We start from the raw sequence: 23,074 nt of genomic DNA, 5'->3' as shown, positions 1-23,074 counted from the left end.
AGGACTTTGATGAACTCCTGACAATAGGCCCTCCAGCTTCCACTGAGCCGGGACCTCAATGAGCTTGTGACAATAGGTCTCCCACTGAGCTGGGACCTCTATGAACTCCTGGCAATAGGCCCCCAGCTTCCACTGAGCCAGGACCTCGATGAACTCCTGAAAATAGGCCCCCAGCTTCCACTAAGCCGGGACATCGATGGACTCCTGACAATAGCCCCCCCCGCTTCCACTGAGCTGGGACCTCTATGAACTCCTGACAACAGGCTCTCTGCTTCCACTGAGCCAGGACTTTGATGAACTCCTGACAATGGGCTTCCCAGCTTCCAATGAGCTGGGACCTCAGTGAACCCCTGATAATAGGTCCCCCAGCACCCACTGATGAGCTGGGATCTCGATGAACTCCTGACAATAGGCTCCCCAGCTTCCACTGAGTCAGGACCTCGATGAACCTCTGCACGCTTCAACTAATCTCCCCTAAAGGGCGACATCCCTTCAAGCTGGCATCTTTTCCTCTCTTCTCCCCTGCTGCTCCAGGCTCCAAACTTTTTATCCTCAACAACCTTATGGGCACCCCCCTTCATCCCAAGGATTGGCTGAGACTCAATAAACATTCAGGGCCAAGGTCTTCCTCCTCCAACCCACTACATTCTAGCATTCTAGAACCTGCTAGATAGCAGGGAGAAGTAGTTGAGCCTGCAGCCTGTGAGACCCAAAACAGCAAGACATAGTCTCTAGCAACCTAACATAGGAGAGTGCTACACTTGTATAGCTTGAAGACATAAAACTGCTGGAGAAAAGATGTTCACATGGCAATATATAATGCTGAGAGGTTGTGTTAAAGGTCCCCACCTTTGGTCAAGGTTCCCAGTTTGACATGCTTCATGTTTTTTACAAACCAGCTGCCTTCTTTGTCCAAAGTGTGTACTTTGCAACCCTCAAAGTTGAATCCTTCATCCTGGGTGGAGAGGAGGTGAAGTGATTAATAGAATGGTGTAGGGATGGAGGGAAGTATCCAGTAATGGTCAACTGCATAACCACAAATTAAAAACCATTAGAACAAAGAGACCGGTGGGCCTAATCAAAGGTTTTGTGTACCTAAATAAAAACAAACAGTTAGGATTACTCAGCCAGGTGGACTATGAGGTGAAGAATTTCTTATATGAGTAATTTATTAATAAAAATATCTGTTCCTTTCAGCACTGGAGATTAAAATCTTAGACTGTGTTAAGGAAGCTTGGTTTTTGAGTTATTTTCCACAACCTAGCATAGTCCTGTATTTAACCTCCCTGGCGGTATGATTATTTCAGATTTTTGGTGCTGAAAGCGGTACCATTTTTTTGCATGGAAATATGTATTTTTTTTATTGTAGGCTGTAATTTTTAGGAAAAACTCACTGAAATCTGTCCGAACAAGAGTCTAGTAAACATCCCGGGTATGATAAAATTTGAAACACAAAATCATAAATTATAATTTAATAAATAATCATAAAAATAATATAAAAATAATAAAAAAATTTAATTCAATAATATAATCAAACCAAAAACACTGAAATGTGAAATAGAGCGCCAAGTTCGCACATTGCTGAGCTCAGTCGCAAAATCGTTTTCAGTTTCTGATGACGAATTTCCCCCACAAATCATTATCACTCAATTCTGAAAGTGGTTCTGATTTACTATCGCTGTTCTCTAGCTGATCTAAACCCGCTTTTGACCTAAAGGGACACTTTTTGGACGCCATGGACATTTCTCAGTTTCCAGGCAGAAAGAATAGACAAAATGCAGGCAGGGCACAGGACAAAGCACTAGGGACAATATGTATGTGAAATAGGTTGAAACAGCAATGTTTTACTGTGTAAAATGTAAAAAAAAAAATGACATTTTTTAAAATTTTTAAATTTCCCGCCGGCGGCGGCGCCCGTACTTCCCGACGTCACAGGGACAGGACACAGAAGCCGGATGCCGGCATCGGCCGGAGGAGATGGCCGGGGACGCTGCAGGGGACACATCGTGGGAGCGCAGGGTAAGGTAAGTGAAGAACACATGCCGGAGCAGTGCCGCATGGTATTCCCGAGTGTAGCTCGGGGTTACCGCTTTTGGTACTGAAATGTTACCCCGAGCTACACTCGGGAATACCGCCAGGGAGGTTAATAATACATCATTAAATAATATGTTACCCCGCCATTTCATATGCCTGATGTGTGCCTGTGGTACCATGTACCTGTATGAAAACGTATGCTGTTCTCTTTGTATTGCTCCCTTTATGTAAAGTCTCTGGTGTTCCTGCCAGTCCCTCTACTTTTCTGTTAAAAACTGACCATTGCATGTCTCTTCTGCAATACAGAGCCTATCTCTTTGCAATTTTTATTTTTCCAACTTTAGTTCTCTTTGCTAACAAGGGACATCCTGATAGAGTGACAGAGAGATGTGCTTATCAGTCTACTGCTTCTCCTTTCACTGTCCATTCACAGACTATGGGAGGGTCAAGACCTGTAGGCTGTACTTAACTGCAGCAGAGAAAAATCAGGTCTCTTGCCCTGCTAGCGAGGGCTTTGCTGTGTGGCAGAGCTGTATAAATCCAATGACTGTATGGACAGTAATAGAGATCAGGCAATACAGCTACAGTACCTTATATGCACTGAATTTCATCTGAGTATTTACAGTATCTGTTTGCTTGGAGTTCAGATTTACAATAAGTGTGACTTACTTCAGGCATTACCTTCTGGAGCTACAAACATTTTTTAAAGGTCTTCTTGCTTTTAATAGTAAGAACCAGGGGCGGACTGACCATTTGGAAACTCAGGCACTGCCCGAGGGCCCAGTAGGGGGCCCCATGAGATGCCCCTGGTACCTTTTTCATAGGCTTTTTTGAGTTTGGGCAAGGACCCATGAGTTGTCAGTCCGCCCCTGGTCAGAACCACATGAATATGATGGAATTTCTGATTCAGCCGTCTTAATCTGATACAGTGTAAATGATAAGATCTCCAAACTTTTACATGGACTTTAAATATGACCTACCTTATTCATTATATCCTAGAGCAGCAGCTTCAAAGATATAATGATGCTCTGGTATAGAAACGAGAAATATCTCTTGGATACATATTCTTGCACCATATTATCTCTGCTTATCACAATGTTTCTTTTTTATAGTAGCTGCCTTTCTCCAGAGAATTATTCTATCTTGCTCCAGAGAGATCACATAATCAACAAACCAATTAAACGTTACAATGAAAATTTCTGTTCATTTGAGAATGATTCTGTTCTGAGCAGTGCACATAGAACCTTTAATAGTTGATACATCTAGTTTACACATCCAATAATTAATACATAGAACCTGAAGTAGTTGATACATCTAGTTGACACATCCAGTAGTTAATACATGGAACCTCCAGTAATTGATACATCTAGCTGATACATCCAATAGTTAATACATAGAACCTTCAATAGTTGATACATCTAGTTTGTACATCCAATAGTTAATACATAGAACCTTCAGTAGTTGATACATCTAGTTCATACATCCAATAGTTAATACATAGAACCTTCAGTAGTTGATACATCTAGTTTATACATCCAATAGTTAATAAATAGAACCTGCAGCAGTTGATACATCTAGCTGATACATCCACTAGTTAATACATAGAACCTCCAGTAATTGATACATCTAGTTTATACATCCAATAGTTAATACATAGAACCTGCAGCAGTTGATACATCTAGCTGATACATCCACTAGTTAATACATAGAACCTGCAGCAGTTGATACATCTAGCTGATACTTCCAATAGTTAATACATAGAACCTGCAGCAGTTGATACATCTAGCTGATACATCCAATAGTTAATACATAGAACCTCCAGTAATTGATACATCTAGCTGATACATCCAATAGTTAATATATAGAACCTGCAGCAGTTGATACATCTAGCTGATACATCCAATAGTTAATACATAGAACCTCCAGTAGTTGATACATCTAGTTAATACATTCTATAGTTAATACATAGAACCTGCAGTAGTTTATACATCTAGCTGATACTTCCAATAGTTAATATATAGAACCTGCAGCAGTTGATACATCTAGCTGATACATCCAATAGTTAATACATAGAACCTCCAGTAATTGATACATCTAGATTATACATCCAATAGTTAATAGATAGAACATGCAGCAGCTGATACATCTACTTGATACATCCAATAGTTAATACATAGAACCTCCAGTAGTTGATACATCTAGTTAATACATTCTATAGTTAATACATAGAACCTCCAGTAATTGATACATCTAGTTTATACATCCAATAGTTAATACATAGAACCTGCAGTAGTTTATACATCTAGCTGATACTTCCAATAGGTAATACATAGAACCTGCAGTAGTTTATACATCTAGCTCATACATCCAATAGGTAATACATAGAACCTGCAGTAGTTTATACATCTAGCTGATACTTTCAATAGGTAATACATAGAACCTGCAGTAGTTTATACATCTAGCTGATACATCCAATAGGTAATACATAGAACCTGCAGTAGTTTATACATCTAGCTGATACTTCCAATAGGTAATACATAGAACCTGCAGCAGTTGATACATCTAGCTGATACATCCAATAGGTAATATATAGAACCTGCAGCAGTTGATACATCTAGCTGATACATCCAATAGTTAATACATAGAACCTCCAGTAGTTGATACATCTAGTTTATACATACAGTAGTTAAACTTGTAGTTTTCTCATTCACAGAGTACTGTAATTGAGTGATGCGGCCGGAGCCCCACACGGCCACTTTTAAAATTGTGACAGCTACTGTATGGGGGGGGGGGGAATCCCTGTTAGCTGTCAAAATGGGGATTGGGGTCTGGTCCTTTCATAACATGTTACATATTACACCCTGAGATGACCCAGAGAAAGGGGATTCCAGACCAGGCTGTGTGCATCCTTAGGGACCTCCGGCTGACCACATTGTATATCTATACATGTGTATTATAATTATGCATCTGGTGAGTGCATAATCTTACTACATACCTGGCACATCACCGAATTATTGATTCTAGCACGTGGAACACCGATTTGAGATCATACTTACCTGGATCTCCACTTTGTCACCTTTATGGACATTGAATTGTCACCTCTGTGCAATGGATAGTCGTTTATTATTGTCACTTTACTTAATAGCTCCTATTTGTCACTTTATTTGGATATTGATGTATTATCCCTAATCAATATATAATGGTGTAGCGCTAAATAAATACTAACATAAGTGACCACAATCAAATATAATGAATAGATAATCATAAATATACCAATAATAAATTAGTGCACACACACAATAAAAGGATAACCCCAACTACGGGGATCAAACTAAGTGAATAACATTATTAGTGCATGTGTACACAAAAATACTCTGTGAAAATAATATATATATATATCCACTAATAAAATATATATATCCACTAATAAAAAGTCCACACACTGCCCCAATAATGTTGATTAGTGCTCCACAGCAATGACTCGCGTGTAAATAAACGTGAATCCAGTGCCAACAACTTGTGAATCCAAAAATATCCAAAGTGCCCCCTCACCTCCTTGCAGCGACCACAAGGGCCAGCTCGCTTTTAGGGTAAGACACGCTTTCCCAGGAATAGCCTCGTCACCATCAGATGGACCCTCCTGGATATCCCACAGGCTTTTATCCTCCTGAGTACTCCAATCCCCTGGTACTTGTAATAGTAGTTCACCCACACAGGATCATGACAGAAACAGATAGAGATCCTCCATAGTGTAAATCCATATTTATTGCACCAATGAACCAAAAAAAAAAATTCCTACTCACATGTCACACAGCATAATCAAGCATTTCCCCATATTATGGGTGCATATGCATGGTTCCGGGTATTCCAAGATGGCCCCCACACCGGAACTTACGTCACCGCGCACCGGAAGTCCTGTCACCGCGTACCGACGTGTTGCGTCATGATCACCACGTGACTTCTTCAGGGTATTACCGAAAGAAAGCTCTATTTATGGGAAAAAAATGGACCTAAATTTCATTTGGGTGCAGCGTTGCATGACTGCAATTGTCAGTTAAAGTATTGCAGCGCCGTAATGCAAAAAATGGCCTGGTCAGGAAGGACAAGTGGTTAAACACATCAGAGACAGTCCAGGGTCCCCTCACCTAGTAGTCGATGCCTTTCTGGTTTAGAGCAACGTTGATGGTAAATGTGGAGGAGTCATGATGGGGGCGGAGTGAAGGCTGCTCATCCAGTTGGTATCTCAAAAAATGGCCTGGTCAGGAGGGGGGGGGGGGGTAAATCCTCTGGAGGGCGAGGGGTTAAAGAACATTAACTGTTATCAAACTGCTATGGTAAAGTTCTGCTTTAACCCCTTGGTGCCGGCACCTCCCGATCCTTTAAGGGTTTCAGAAGCCGGGAGGCGGGGGCAGGGTTTAAGGACATGTGACCGCCGTTACACGCCGTCACGGTGGTCACGTGATCGGGAAAGGTCCCGATCAAAAGAGGAGATAGGGACCTTTCTTTGAGTACCAAACATGAGTGCTGGGAGGACGCAGGGCGCGCTCTCTCAGCACATATATATTTCTTAATTGTGCGCATATGTGCAGCCGCACAGTGTCAAGGCCCAGATGCCGGAAGGTGCACATTTGTGTGCGGCCGGCGCCAAGAGGTTACGAGACTATATAAGACATGGAACATTGTCATTCAGATCCAGTTACATACAGTCTAACTCAGGGGCTGACTGACCATTCGAGCACTCGGACAATGCCCAAGGACCCAGGGTCAGTAGGGGGCCCCATGAGATGTCCCTGATACCTTTCATTGGCTTTTTCATAGGCTTTTTTGGGTGTGGGCGAGGACACAGGGGCCCCATGATCCCCTATTGCCCAGGGGCTCCATGAGTTGTCAGTCTGCCCCTGGTTTAACTGCATGCAATTATAGTACGGTGTTTATCTATGGGACAAGAATGTGAATAATTAGAAATGCATGGTTGATTTCTCTGACCTGGAATTTGTGCCAAGTATATTTTGCATTCCCAATGATGATATACGGGTGGTATAAAAAGTTTTGAGACTATCTCTGGTTCCAAGAAAGCCCTTTATTTATCTACATTTACACAATATCACCTTCAGAATTGTCCCCTTGCACAGCCATACGGCGTTCCCGGAGTTCCTGCCACTTCTGGCATGTGTCCTGGAAGTCTTCTTTTTGAAGAACCCTCTAGAACTTTTTGCTGTCCGCAAGGGGATCTCCGCAATGTTGTCAAAACGACGACCTTTAAGCTGGATCTTATCCACGCCTTGGTTATATCCCGCCTTGATTACTGCAACTCCCTCCTCACAGGTCTACCGTTACACAGGCGATCCCCCTTCAGTCTATTATGAATGCTTCTGCTAGACTCATCCACCTTACCAACTGATCAGTGACTGCTGCCCCTCTCTAATAGGAATAAGTAGTGCAGCGCTAGAAAAGAAGTGCCAATATACATATAAATGCACATGCAATAATGGTGATACCCTTAACATGGGGTATATCTAAATACACTCTTAGTGCTGTGAGCAATATTATATAGTGAAGTCCACACACATGCTGTACAGTGAGGTCTCCACGTTATGACAAACACATGGTTGGCTCTTTGTGCACGTGCTCCACACTGAGTGCAAAACCACGAGATGTCAATCCACAGTGACAGGGGTGCCCCCTCACCTTCCTGCCCAGGCCCCTCAGGACCAATGAGCCAAAAAGATGCTAAATTAATCCTCCACAGCCCGTCAGATTGTCCTCAGCAGTGGTGATGGGACCCTCTCATTAGCACTGAAACCGAAGCCTCTCCATATACATTCCCAGCAAGACAAAGAAATCCAGCATAGTGTAAAACCATTTAATAGCAATCAAACGCAAATGCAAAGTTTAATGCATAGGAAGGATGAAGCGACCAATGTGGAAAAGGATTAGAGAACATGTGCAAAATATTAAGGAGGGTTTTTCGAAGCACAGTGTATCTAAACACTTTTCCACACATCACCATAATGATCCTTCGTCACTCCGATTCTGGGGAATAGAAAAATATAAGGGTCACTGGAGAGGGAGCAATATGGTTAAAAGCCTCAGTCAGGCGGAATCCAGGTGGATCTTCTTGATGAGGTCACAAGTTCCAAGAGGTCTAAATGTGGACTTTGACCTCAATTGTTTCATCAGCGATTTCTGAATAATATTTATATAATTTACCTGGAGATATATTAGCAATAACATCATTGTGTATTCATCCGCAATAGGAGGTAGATTAAGTGGAGTGTATAAGTATGGGATAGCATGTTTCATCTACTTTAGGATGTGGCCAGGAGGTTTGGGGAACATTCAGTGGATATCATAAGTTATTTGAACAGGGCATTTGAATTTTTATGCCTATTAGTGATGGTATAGGCTCGACATATGAGTAGAGTATGATATAGTGGGAGGGACATAATTACATCATCCCTATATGAACCTATGAGTAGATTATGAGATCATTCTAGAGTATGACCTTAGGTTAAGGGTATTATGACAATAGGTGTGTAGGATATTATCATTATTTATTGTTTAATTTTACTTATTTTTATTATATTATTATATTATTTTTTCTCAGCATATGGGAATTTTCTATAGTATATAACGTTTATTTGTTTTTATCCTTTTTTATTGATTTATATGAATTGTGACATTACACTATTGGTATATACTGCAGATAGTGGCACTCTGTAGTTGAACAATAAAAAGGGAGCATGTTCATTCATATAGGATTCAATGTATTCCATTTATTATTACCTATTAATAAAATGTATGTTTTTATACAAACCTTTTTTAATATAATTAGGGGGTCCCTATGAGGGCATCGCATTATAGAATAGTTAACATCGATAGTATTTCAAGCAAGCAAGTATATATTAGCTTTGGGGCTGTAGATTAATGTCCTTAGGTTAAGGTATGAGAATGGACTCCATGCAAATGGCCGCTTAATTACCACCCCCAGACATGCAATTGGCCGAGAAGGGAGATAAATAGGAAGCCGGCCTATGATGGGCGTATATCCTGACGAAGTCACGTGGCCCAATCGTGACGTAACGCGTAGATACGTTCATGGGAGGAGCTGTAGCGGTGACGCGGCCGACGCGGTGACGTCACATCCGGAGTAGGGGCCATCTTGGTACACCTCACCAGAGTCCATGCATGCAGTACACCCATAGTGTGGTGGAAAAGTCATTTTACAACTACCTAAGTGTGAGTAGGAACTTTGCATTTGCGTTTGATTGCTATTAAATGGTTTTACACTATGCTGGATTTCTTTGTCTTGCTGGGAATGTATATGGAGAGGCTTTGGTTTCAGTGCTAATGAGAGGGTCCCATCACCACTGCTGAGGACGATCTGACGGGCTGTGGAGGATTAATTTAGCATCTTTTTGGCTCATTGGTCCTGAGGGGCCTGGGCAGGAAGGTGAGGGGGCACCCCTGTCACTGTGGATTGACATCTCGTGGTTTTGCACTCAGTGTGGAGCACGTGCACAAAGAGCCATCCATGTGTTTGTCATAACGTGGAGACCTCACTGTACAGCATGTGTGTGGACTGCACTATATAATATTGCTCACAGCACTAAGAGTGTATTTAGATATACCCCATGTTAAGGGTATCACCATTATTGCATGTGCATTTATATGTATATTGGCACTTCTTTTCTAGCGCTGCACTACTTATTCCTATTATATTGTATTTTGTGCTTTGGTTGTAGCATTTCAAGTGCTGGCTGCTTTTAGCGATAGGGGATTTAATAGCGCAGGAGGCACACCATATATTTGCTGCCCCTCTCTGCCAATCCCTTCACTGGCTTCCACTAACCCAACATATAAAATTCAAAACACTAACCACAACATACAAAGCCATCCACAACACATCACCAACCTCATCCGCAGATATCGTCCAAATTGTCTCCTCATTCGCTCCTCCCAAGATATGTTGCTCTCTAGCTCCCTCATCACCTCCTCCCATGCTAGCCTCCAGGACTTCTCCAGAGCCTCTCCCATCCTTTGGAACTCCCTAACCCAGTATGTCCGGTCATCCCCCACCCTGTCTGCTTTTAGGTGATCTTTGAAAACTCACTTATTCAGGGAAACCTACCCCACCTTCACCTGAGAACTGTACTTGAGTCACCTCCACCAGATCATGCCCAGCAGCTATCACCTTTTGTATCTCCTCTCCATTCATTTAGATCAGGAACTCGAAACTTTCTAAACAAAGGGCCAGTTTATGGTCCTTCAGACGTTAGGCGGGCCGGATGTTGGTATGAGTGGGAGGAATAGTGCCCCATCATTGGTAGTTTGAGGGATAGTACCCCATTGTTGGTGTCAGTGGGAGAAATAGTGCCCCATCATTGGTAGTGGGAGGAATAGTACCCCATTGTTGGTGTCAGTGGGAGAAATAGTGCCCCATCATTGGTAGTGGGAGGAATAGTACAATATTGTTGGTGTCAGTGGGAGGAATAGTGCCCCATCATTGGTGTCAGTGGGAGGAATAGTGTCCCATCATTGATATCAGTGGGAGGAATAGTGCCCCATCATTGGTGTCAATGGGAGGGATAACACCCCATCATTGGTATCAGTGGGAGGAATAGTGCCCCATCATTGGTATCAGTGGGTGGAATAGTGCTCCATCACTGGTGTCAGTGGGAGTAATAACACCCCATTATTGGTGTCAGTGGGAGGAATAGTGTCCCATCATTGGTGTCAATGGGAGGAATAACGCCTCATCATTGGTGTCAGTGGGAGGAATAGTGCCCCATCATTGGTATCAGTGGGAGGAATAGTGCCCCATCATTGGTATCAGTGGGAGGAATAGTGCCCCTTCATTGGTATCAATGGGAAGAATAGTGCCCCATCATTGGTAGTGGAAGGAATAGTGCCCATGAATTGATGTCACTGAGAGGAGTAGGGTCTTGACCAGTGAGAGGGCCACAGGCAAATGCAAGCAGAGGGCCACATCCGGCTCCCGGGCCACAGTTTGGAGACCAGTGCTTTAGATTGTAAGCTCCACGAGCCGGGCCCTCACATTCCTTCTGTACTGAAATATATTGTAATTGTACTGTCTCCCTTATATTGTAAAGTGCTGCACAAACTGTTGGCGCTATAAATCCTGTATAATAATAATATTAATAATATTCTTCATCTTTGGGAAGAGGTGAAGTCCGCAGGAGCCAAATCTGGTGAGTAGGGTGGGTTCGGAAGTGAAATCATTGCAGCAAAATGGCAGAACTTGGCAGCGCATGTTCAAATCACACGATTGCCTGGACTGTTCCGTATTCCACACTGACAATGGTAGCAATGTTGTGGATTGTTCTTTGATGTTCATCATGCACAAGTTGCCAAATGGTTTTGACATTTTCGGGGGTTGAGCCCGTTGAAGGTATTCCTGATCTCTCATTGTCTTCCAGTGATGTTCTTCCGCTCTTGAAGCGAAACATTGCAACGTCACCGTAAACTTGCCAAATCATGTCAAATATCTCTGTGGCAGGTTTTCCCAGTTTCATGCAAAAGTTTGCTCTTTGTTCTAATTTGCTGTCCATGATGAAATAGTAGCGCACGTGGTCAGAATAGCACCAGTTGCACAGCTCCTGATGTACACAGGATGATGTCTTTTGGCACACTGATCTATGACTGTTGGTGCTCCCTGTGACTGTGCGTGCAGCAAAGTGAGGGGCTATATCTCCCAGCATGCGCAGGGGTGTTGTACTGTTGCTAAGGAAACATGCAGCACCATGCTCCTGGGACCTACGGGCAGAGATTATGCTAATAATAGCTGTGAGTAAAAGGCTGCTGGGCCGAGCCCCCCCCCCAGAGACTGCACTGTTGTGTTTCTGTGTTGCTCAAGACCTGCCATACTGCACCACTGTTGTGAGGTGTATTAATACAGGTATTATGGTTTGCTGCTGTTAGAGAGTCCAAGAGAGAGAGAATACAAGACTGCTGCAAGGGATATCAGAGGCCATCTAGAGTGGGGATGTTAATGCTGTATTTTCACCTAGATCAGAAGGAGATACTATTAGTGTCAGATAGCTAGGTCTGTGTTCCAGGCTGGTTGGACAACAGTTGGAGAATCTCCTCTTCAACACAGATCTTATCTTCAGGTCTCTGACACAAAGACAGAAGCTGCATCATCCTCAGGGGCCCCTACAAATGGACTTTGCTGAAACATTCATGTGATGGTCACTCTATTAATAACTATATATAGTCAGGTATACAGTTAGGTCCATATACAGTATATTTGGACACAGGCACAATTTTATTTTTTTTTCAAGTATTTACTAAAACATATTCAAGGTATAGTTATATAATGGATATGGGCTCAAAGTGCACACTCTCAGGTTTCATTTGAGGGTACAGTTAGGTCCATGTATATTTTGACACAGGCACAATTTTAGATCTTTTCAGGTATTTACCGAAACCTATTCAGGCTATAGTTCTATGGGCAGACAGTGCACACTCTGAGGTGTAATTTGAAGGTATGTAAATCTAAACTGGAGGAAGGGTTTAGGAATTACAGCTCTTAAGAGTATCCATCCCTCTTTTTCAAGGGACCAAATATAATTGGACAATTGAATCAAAAGTTGTTTCATGGCCAGGCGTGGGATACTCCTTCGTTATTTCTTCATCAATTAAGCAGGTAAAAGGTCTGGAGTTGATTCTAAATGTGGAATTTGCATTTGGAAACTATTTTCGTGAACCTACATCATGCGTTCAAAGAAGCTGTCCATGAAAGTGAAACAAGCCATTGTAAGGCTTCAAAAATTAAACCAATCCATCAGAGAGATTGCAGAAAGATTAGGAGTGGCCAAATCAACAGTTTGGTCCATTCTGAGGAAAGAAGAACGCACTGGTGAGCTCAGCAACATAAAAAGGCATGGACGTCCATGGAAGACAACAGTGGTGGATGATTGCAGGATCCTCTCTATGGTAAAGAAAAACCCATTCACAATATCCAGACAAGTGAAGGACACTCTTCAGGAAGTGGGCGTATCATTGTCAAATTCTACAATCAAGAGAAGACTTCACGAGAGCAAATACAGAGGATTCACCACAAGGTGCAAACCATTCATAAGCCTGAAGAACAGAAAAGCCAGATTAGACTTTGCCAAAAAACATCTAAAAAAGGCTGGACCAGTTCTGGAAAAGCATTCTTTGGACGAATGAAACTATGATGAATCTGTACCAAAATGACAGGAAGAACAAAGTGTGGAGAAGGCTTGGAACAGCTCATGATCCAAAGCACACAACATCATCTGTACAACATGGTGGAGGCAATGTGATGGCATGGGCATGCATGGCTTCCAGTGGCACTGGGTCACTGGTGTTTATTGATGATGTGACAGAAGACAGAAGCAGCCGGGTGAATTCTGCCGTGTTTACAGATATACTGTCAGCCCAGATTCAGCCAAATGCAGCAAAGGTGATTGGACGGCGCTTCACAGTACAGATGGACAATGATCCAAAACACACTGCAAAAGCAACCCAGGAGCTTTTGAAGGAAAATAAGTGGAGTATTCTGCAATTAAATCACCTGATCTCAACCCAAATGAACATGCATTTCACTTGCTAAAGGCAAAAAGACCCACAAACAAAGAACAACTGAAGACAGCTGCAGTTAGAGCCTTGCAAAGCATCAGAAAGGAGGAAACCCAGCCTTTGGTAATGGCCATGTGTTCCAAACTTCAGACAAAACATCAGAAAGGAGGAAACCCAGTCTTTGGTAACGTCTATGGGTTCCAGACTTCAGGCAAAGCATCAGAAAGGAGGAAACCCGGTCTTTGGTAATGTCCATGGGTTCCAGACTTCAGGCAAAACTTCAGAAAGGAGGAAACCCAGTCTTTGGTAATATCCATGGGTTCCAGACTTCAGGCAAAGCATCAGAAAGGAGGAAACAGTCTTTGGCCACGTCCATGGGTTCCAGACTTCGGGCAGTCATTGCCAGTAAGGGATTCTCAACAAAATATTACAAATGAACATTTTATTTATGATTATATTCATTTGTACAATTACTTTTGGCCCCTTAAAAAAGGGGGAATGGCTACTCTTAAGAGCTGTAATTCCTAAACCCTTCTTCCAAATTGGATGTACATACCCTCAAATAAACCTGAGAATGTGGACTTTCAGCCCAGATCCATTATATAACTATAGCTTGAATATGTTTTAGTAAATACCTGAAAATTTTTTTGCCTGTGTCCAAATATAAATGGCCCCAAATGTATGTGCCCAATTCCACCAGGACTCCTATCAGGCCCTTTGCTGATAATGACTGGTTGTACATTGGATGTATGTACTGTTTTTAATCTCTTCTCATATAAAGCTTGTATTATTTCCATACTGGTGTGCCTCTATGTACTTATAATTAATGCTATATGCTGGTTGCAGTAGTTCTTCTGCTCCCAATTACTTTGCTTAGATTACTGGTTAATTTCTCAGGAAGGGAATCCTCTCTGTTCACAGAGGCCCTCTCCTTGGAGGCACTACCAGCTTTATTATCAAACCCACTCTTCCACTTGCAGATGCAAGAAAAAAACTTCACATATTCCAGTCATGGCACCGGCATTGCTTCCCTCCGGTACGGGAAAACCCAGATAAATAGCTGCCAAAAAACAAAGAACAGAGGACGCACCAGCCTAGTGCATTACCTCAGCAATAACTTCATTATTGTAAAAGAAGCAGATGTATACTCAAAAGCAACATCAGAATAATAGCACATCAATCCACAGGATACTTGAAGCAGCCTGGCCCCCTGAACAAGTCCTAAGCACGAAGAGCCACTACTAAAGGCTGATGCATTTAGAGGGGAGGACCCCTCTATTTCAGAGCCAATGCATTAGTTGCGTTGCATCTAAAATTGTCTCTGAGGAAGAGGGTATCTCCCCTCAAAACGCATCAGTGTTTGGATTGTCTATTCGTGCTCAGGACGTGTCCAGGGGACCAGGCTGCTTCATGTATATTGTGGATTGATGTGCAATTATTCTGATGTTGCTGATGTAATGCGCTAGGCTGGTGCACCCTCTGTTCTTTTTTTTTTTTTTTGCAGTTACCACTCTTCCACTTAGCAAAGGGTCTGGTTTGCTTATTTACCTACAGGTTTTTAGGCAATATCTTGTGTGGTGTGGGCCATTTCTCATGAGTCATAACCCCCAAATGAGGGCTACACTGTCATGAACATTGTACTCAGAGTCTTATGTCTTCCTTGTAACATAACCAAAGCAGTGCACAGGAGAATCCACACTGCATTGTACGAGTATCCGCAGCTAGCACTCTCTCCATGGTTTTGGCATCCCCCAGTTCTTTTGGCTTCCAAGCCTCACTCTGGGAACTCTCCCCATCTAGACTGCACACTCCATTCTATGGAAGGTCCTCCATCACTAGTGGTGTTCTGTCCTTGGCTTAAACCAATCTAACCATCACAATCTTCTGACATCCAGCTCAATCTTCAGTCACATGCAAGTTGTGATCTCCTTCTACCAGCATGTAAGCTGCCCCACTCTCTGCGGTTCTGGTTTAGTGCCTAGAACAGTAGTAAGCAAACTTAATACTGCTCTACGAAGCAAAATAAGACACCCTGGCCTTGTCCCTGGCACAGTGGTAGCAGAGAATATACCCCCACTAAGTAGAAAAAGAAAAAAGATGATCTGCTATGCTGGTCACGCCACCCTGTCAAGCTACTTCTAACTTGTTCTATTTTGAGTTGTAGTCTTCTACACTTCTATTGTTTTCATGTCTATGTCCTTGCCAGGGGCGGACTGACCATTTGGAAGCTCGGGCACTGCCCGAGGGCCCGGGGTCAGTAGGGGGCCCCATGAGATGCCCCTGGCACCTTTTTCATAGGCTTTTTTGAGTTTGGGCAAGGACACGGGAGCCCCATGATCCCCTATTGCCTGGGGGCCCCATGAGTTGTCAGTCCGCCCCTGGTCCTTGCTAGAGAGTTTCCTTCATTCCCTGTCCTGGTAAAACATTGTAGGCAGGGCCAAGATCATGTGGGTACGATGTTGCATCCCTGGGTACACACTGACAGGTCTTCTACCCAATTTATATCTGAGAGAAAAATTCAATACTTAATTTACCAACATGCACAGTATCTTGACAAAACACTTCATCCTGCTTACACCCCTGCCAAGCTCGGAATAGGCCAACCATAAAAGAACAGAAGAGTTTAGAGGGTTTTTCACAGTTGGTAAGGTTGAATAAAGATACCAGACCATCTTGTTCAATCTGTGTAGGTGTGTGTATGTTTATGCCAATACCATTTCCCATATCCCTGTATATTGCATTCGCTAAGATGCCCATCAACATTTTCAATACTTCCTTCGGACACCACTGATTGTGGAAGGGAATTCCACATTCTTACAGCTCTAACAGTAAAGAACCCAATGCAGTTAAGGTTGAAACGCTTCTCCTCCAACTTCACTGAGTGGCTGCGTGTCTCTCTAAGCTCCCTGAAACTTAATAGTTTTCTCTCTCTGCTGGAATTACCATCAATGTATTTGTATATCATATCTCCTCTTAAGTGTCTCTCCTCCAGGAAGAATTAGTTTAATGCTTGTAATTGAGGTCCTCCAGCCCTCTTATCAGCTTTGTTGCCCTTCTCTGGACTCTCTCCAGTTCCAGCACATCCTTCCTGAGCACTGATGACCAGAACCTCAGACACCTCAGAAAGGATGTGCTGGAACTGGAGAGAGGTCTGCAGTAATGATATGGCATACAAGTTCTCACAAATTCTGTTCCTTCCCCAGAGCAGGCATAGTTTTTCTTGTTCCTACTGCTACTCCTGACTAGGGTATTAGGACCTCTCCAGGTATTTCATAGCTGGGGAAAGTCTCTTGCTTCTAGTGCTACATAATTTGGAATTGGGCCCCAACCAACTGTACGAAAAAGTGGCAACCACCCCAACCTATAATTAGCCTTTGCTGCAAGGTGCACATCTAAGGTGCACAATACAAACCAACACAAGATTTCCCAGCACACTTACCAGTCAGCCTGCAAATCAACCAAACTGAGCATGTCTAACAATTTATGTGAAAATCCCTCTGTTTTTAAAGACAGGGTCAATTTTAGTTATTTTTGCAGGCTGGCTGGAAAGTGCGGGAGCTATACTTTAAATGAGGTTAGAATTGTTTTTTTTTAATTAAATGTTTATTGAATAGTTAGAAGATTGCAGTACAGACAAAACAAAAAAGGTCAATGTTATGGCACAATTAAACTATTATTGCATATTGCACAGTATGTTGCCTAGTGCAAAAAAATAAACAGATTGCAATTGAAGTTAGAGTAGCACGTATTCCCATCTCAGAGAAAGCGATCATAAAGCAAGAATTTAGTCTCTCTGTGTAATATCTTCATAATAAAGGTTTAGAAAAGCAAAGATAAAGAACAAACAAAAAGGAAAGGTGGCGCGTGGTCCAACTTGCAGGCAATCCAATATATATCTCAAGGCCATAAATAGACACTCCTAGAGCAAGTACAGTATCTACATGTATAAAAAGAGGGTGCATCTTGCAAAGTATAATGAAGAAGATTAATGATCAGACAACATTCAAAGTGATGACATCATAGTGCCCATAAAGAACAGAATTTAGATAGTTCCTGAGGTTTTTTTATGACCATAAATTCAAAGAATGTAGGTCCTGTTAAGAATGATTAACAAAGTTTGAAATAACGAAACATCTGGAGGCTTCCAAAGTCTAGTGGTACGTCTGGTGTGAAAGTTGAAGAACTTTTCTGTTTTAAGGAACTGCTCTGAGCCTGGCCCTAATCCAGTTCTGGGCCTTCAGGAACATCATCATCCACTACCAAGTAGATAATAGAATTATTTTTTTATTAGAACATATAGAGTATATTCAACATAAGTATTTTTGTTAAGTAAAGGGCGAGTGGGCAGGCGCATAGATCATGCAGTCCATGTAGATTATTGTAAAATGGAATATGTTCCAGATCTGGCAGAGGGTAATCCAGTTGACAATAGGGCAAGCTGTGATAAAGTGAAGCACGCTCTAGAGTAGAGGGATAGAAACTGAGGACACAGCGCCTCTAAGTGTAAACTGTATAACAATTTGTTGTTAAAGTAATTTAGGCAACTCACATCTTTTAAAAAGTATACAGGCTCATAGAGATGAGGTGTGGAAAAATGTCTATCAACAGGTGTTGGTAGATGCTGTGGAAGGGATCATGGGCCGATCAGCAGGAGGTTCTGCACATGAATGGGCATGGATGGAGAAGCTTAACTGAGTCCCTGGTGTGTCCGGAGTTGAAGGTGTAGGCGTCTGATATCATCGGGATGCAAAGCGTTTCTGAGCATGCTTGGGGACCGTTAGGAGCTGGCACTCTCTTTCTTCAATGACATCAGACGCCTACACCTTCAGTTCCGGACATACCAGGGACTCAGTCTGGCTTTTCCATCCATGCCCCCTTATGTGCAGCGCCTCCTGCTGATAGGCCCATGATCCCTTTCAGAGCATCTACCAACACCTGGCAATAGACATTTTCCACACCTCATCTCTATGAGCCTGTATACTGTTTAAAAGATGTGAGTTGCCTAACTTACTTTTTAACAATAAATTGTTATAGAGTTTACACTTAGAGGCGCTGTATTCTCTGTTTCTATAAGTATTTTTGTTAACCTGGATTCCTTCAAATTTACTACATTTCTCTCTATCAGCTTTGATGCCTTTGCACAATTTGCCCTTTTCTCCTCTTGATTCCTCAGGCTTTAGATAAGAGGTTTCAGCATTCTCATCACCAGAGAGTAGAAGACAGTAACAGATTTGTCATGTTTGTCAAAGAAACCAGAAGATGAACTGAAATAGTTGATGAAGACCATCACGCTCTTGAAAGTTTTCATCTTTAGAATAGAAGAAACAATATGCATATAGGAGGCCAAGATTATTACCATGGAGCTAATGGTGCAAAGGCAAACAAAGGTGTTAATTAAAATGTAGCAAAGGTGAGAATTAGAGCAGGCCAGCTCAACCTATGATGGGACATCACAGTATTAGTAGTTTATATGGTTGGATCCACAGAACTGAAGATTAAACACACAACTGGTTGGAACCACAGCCTGACAGAACCCAATGTAGAAGGAAAATAGAAAATAGGTGAATTTTGTTTACCTGGATTCCTTCAAATCTACCTACATTTCTCTCAACTTTGGCGCCTTTGCAAAGTGTGTATTATGACCCTTTTCACCTCTTGATTCCTCAGGCTGTAGATAACAGGATTCAGCAATGGCGTCACCAGGGAGTAGAAGACCGTAATGGATCTGTCGTATTTCTCAAAGGAACCAGAAGATGAACTGAAATAGTTGATGAAGACTGTCACGTAGAACATGGTGGAACAGATCAGATGGGAGGAACAGGTACTGAAAGCCTTTCGCTGGCTCTTGAAGGTTTTCATCTTTAGAATAGCAAAAATAATATGCATGTAGGAGACCAAGATTATTGATATGGAGCTAATGGTACAAAGGCAAACACAGATGTTCGTTAAAATGTTGCAGAATTGAGGATTAGAGCAGGCCAGCTCGAGCACAGGTGGGATGTCACAGTAGTAATGGTTTATATGGTTGGATCCACAGAAACTGAGATTAAACACACAACTGGTTGGAACCACAGCTTGAAAGAAACCAATACAGAAGGAAAACAGAACCAGGCACCAACATTTTTTCTTGGTCATAATCAAAACATAGTGGAGAGGGTGGCAGATAGCGGCATAACGGTCATATGCCATGCAAGAGAGGATGAAAACCTCGGAGCTGGCCAGGGCGGCATAGAAGAAAAACTGTAGGGCGCAACCAACGAAGGAGATGAATCTTTTCTCAGAAATTAAGTCAGACAACATTTTAGGAGTCACCGTTGACGCGAAGAGGAAGTCCACCAAAGACAGATAGCTCAAGAAGAAGTACATTGGTGTGTGGAGGCTGCTGAAGGTGTGGACAACAAACATCATTCCAACGTTTCCTGAGACTGTCACAATGTATACAAGCAGAAAGAAGAAAAAAAGGAAGGGGGCAAGATCCTTATTGTCACTCAGGCCCGAAAACTCAAACATGGTGATTTGAGTCTTGTTCACGATGTCCATTGAGATCTCTCTCTGCTGTGAAGAAATAAATATCTATCAAACAGCCTTGAGATGAGTAGTTGATATATTGTAGAAGACAGCATCTGCAGAATGCTGAAATACAGCATCCATATCACTCCTTAGCATACACCTACCACATTGCACATTCAAGGGAAAAAAGAGGTTTGCTGCATAGCCCTCACCTCCTTTGCTACTAACGCCTTCCCTGTACTCCCTTACCATCCTGTTCAACAGCTGGAGTCCATGGAATTAAAAGGAACTTCTGGGCATGGGAAATCATTTGATCTTCTTTCCTTTTTCTGACTATGAATTGTATAGTTGATAATCAGGCTTGATCACAGGGGTGGTGGTGAGCTCCTTATCACTAGTGAGCAGGGGCGGACTGACCATTCGAGCACTCGGGCACTGCCTGAGGGCCCGGGGTCAGTAGGGGGCCCCATGAGATGCCCCTGGTACCTTTTTCATAGGCTTTTTTGGGTGTGGGCAAGGACACAGGGGCCCCATGATCCCCTATTGCCTGGGGGCCACATGAGTTGTCAGTCCTCCCCTGCTAGTGAGGACTTTCTGTTTTAGGTCTGCAGAGGTTGAATGGGGTGGCAAAGGAGCCTAAAAAGAACTTCAATCCCCCACCACCACCTTTACAATCTTTTTTTATCATCTTACCCGTACCACAGAATTGTCCACAAAAAAACTCACCCACCAGAGCGAATCCAGGGAAGTCTGCTGTAAGCCTTCACTCCATTTCAGCACTGCAAGTTCCATCCCCACCATGTTCACCAGGAAACCCATTGTTTCTTCTAGGTTTTTTTTTTGCCTCTCGCCCTGTGACAGAAAGCAGTGCATGCGCAGTGTGGCGGAGAATGACCTAAAGCCTCCAGAGATGTGTGAGATCAGTATCGGTCAGGGGGTCACACCTAGGCAAGAAAGTAGGAAATGCAAAACTGGTTCCTGCAGAAAAGTAATTTACCCCCCCCCCCCAAATAAAATGTTTTAGTATGCAAATCTGTAAGGGTCTTAGGGGGAGAGTAGCAACTTGTAGGAGAGGGTGAAGGTCTGTTTTAAGGAAGGTAAATATTAGCAGAAGAGAAGGAGGGACATAAAAAAAAGCTTGAGATAGTGATGAGGAAACTAAGCACTTCAGCTCTGGAAGGTTTTACCCCCTTCATGACTAGGGCATTTTTTGCTATTCAACACTGAGCTACTTGAACTGGCAATTGCACGGTCATGCAACACTGTACCCAAATGAAATGTTTATCTTTTTCTTCACACAAATTAATTTTTTTTATTGGTGGTATTTGATCACCTATAGGTTTCTTAATTTTTTTAATTATATAAACAAAAATAGAACATTTTGAAAAACAAACAAACATTTTCTATTTTTAGTTATAAAACATATCTAATTAAATTAAAGAATCAAATTTCAAAAAATCTAATTTCCCAATAAGTGTATATTGATTGGTTTGTGTGAAGTTATAGCATCTACAAAAGAAGGTATAGATACTGAAATTTGTATTAGGTTTTTGCAGCTGGGTGGAAACTGATGCTGGGTGGAAACCAGGGGCGGACTGACCATTTGGAAACTCGGGCACTGCCCGAGGGCCCGGGGTCAGTAGGGGGCCCCATGAGATGCCCCTGGTACCTTTTTCATAGGCGTTTTTGAGTTTGGGCAAGGACGCAGGGGCCCCATGATCCCCTTTTTCCCGGGGGCCCCATGAGTTGTCAGTCCACCCCTGGTGGAAACTGACTAAATGACACTGAAATTACCAGTGACACTAACACAGTGATCAGTGCTAATAGTATACACTGTCACTGTACTAATGGCACTGATTGGAAATGGGTTTATATCTAGTAATCAAAGGGATAACTTGTGCCTTACAATGTGCAATTTGTGCTGCTTTCATGATCCCATTCTTGCATGATTAATGCTTTGAGTTTGTCAGAATTTTGGGTGGTTTTTTTGTTCATCCGCCTCTTGAGGATTGACCACAAGTTCTCAATGGGATTAAAGTCTGGGGAGTTTCTGGCCGTGGACCCAAATTTCGATGTTTTGTTCCCCAAGCCACTTAGTTATCACTGTTGCCTTTTGGCAAGGTGCTCCATCATGCTGGAAAAGGCATTGCTCTTGTATGTTGTGGAGAAGATGCTCTCAGAGGATGTTTTTGTACCATTCTTTATTCATGGCTGTGTTCTTAGGGAGAATTGTGAGTGAGACCATTCCCTTGGCTGAGAAGCAACCCCACAAATGAATGGTCTCAGGGTGCTTTACTGTTGACATGACACATGACTGATGGTAGCACTCACCTTTTCACCTCCGGACAAGTTTTTTTCCAAATGCCCAAAACAATTGGAAAGGGGATTCATCAGAGAAAATAACTTTACCCCAGTCCTCGGCAGTCCAATCCTTGTACCTTTTTCAGAATATCAGTCTGTCCCTGATATTTTTCCTGGAGAGAAGTGGCTTCTTTGCTGCCCTTCTTGAGAGCAGGCCGTCCTTCATATGTCTTCGCACTCACACCTACCTGCTGCCATTCCTGAGCAAGCTCTGCACTGGTGGTGCCCCGAGCTCTGCACTGGTGGAGCCTCGAGCTCTGCACTGGTGGTGCCCCGAGCTCTGCACTGGTGGTGCCCCGAGCTCTGCACTGGTGGTGCCCCGAGCTCTGCACTGGTGGTGCCCCGAGCTCTGCACTGGTGGAGCCTCGAGCTCTGCACTGGTGGTGCCCCGAGCTCTGCACTGGTGGTGCAGCTGAATCAACTTTAGGAAATATTCCTGGCACTTGCTGGACCTTCTTGGGTGCTTGGAAGCCTTCTTCACAACAAATGAACCTCTTTCCTTGAAGTTCTTGATCTGATAAATGGTTGATTTAGGTGCAATCTTAGTAGCAGCAATATCCTTGCCTGTGAATCCCATTTGTGCAAAGCAATGATGACTGCA

General features: G+C 42.8%; 1 protein-coding gene across 1 annotated transcript; it reads right to left on the bottom strand.

Annotated features, from left to right (window-relative positions):
• Positions 1–19,209: 19,209 nt before the first annotated feature.
• LOC149449646 (olfactory receptor 5AP2-like) lies at positions 19,210–20,142 on the bottom strand. Its single transcript, XM_089693008.1, has one exon. It carries the CDS (start codon positions 20,140–20,142, stop codon positions 19,210–19,212), a length of 933 nt encoding a protein of 310 aa, XP_089549134.1.
• Positions 20,143–23,074: the final 2,932 nt, after the last annotated feature.

The sequence above is a fragment of the Staurois parvus genome, unplaced genomic scaffold (genome assembly GCF_062004578.1).
Source record: "Staurois parvus isolate SC_StPar_1 unplaced genomic scaffold, SC_StPar_1.0 ptg000609l, whole genome shotgun sequence".
Classification (NCBI taxonomy): Eukaryota; Metazoa; Chordata; class Amphibia; order Anura; family Ranidae; genus Staurois; species Staurois parvus.
The sequence above is the reverse complement of the archived record's forward strand: the minus strand, read 5'-3'. Positions and strand labels throughout refer to the sequence as shown.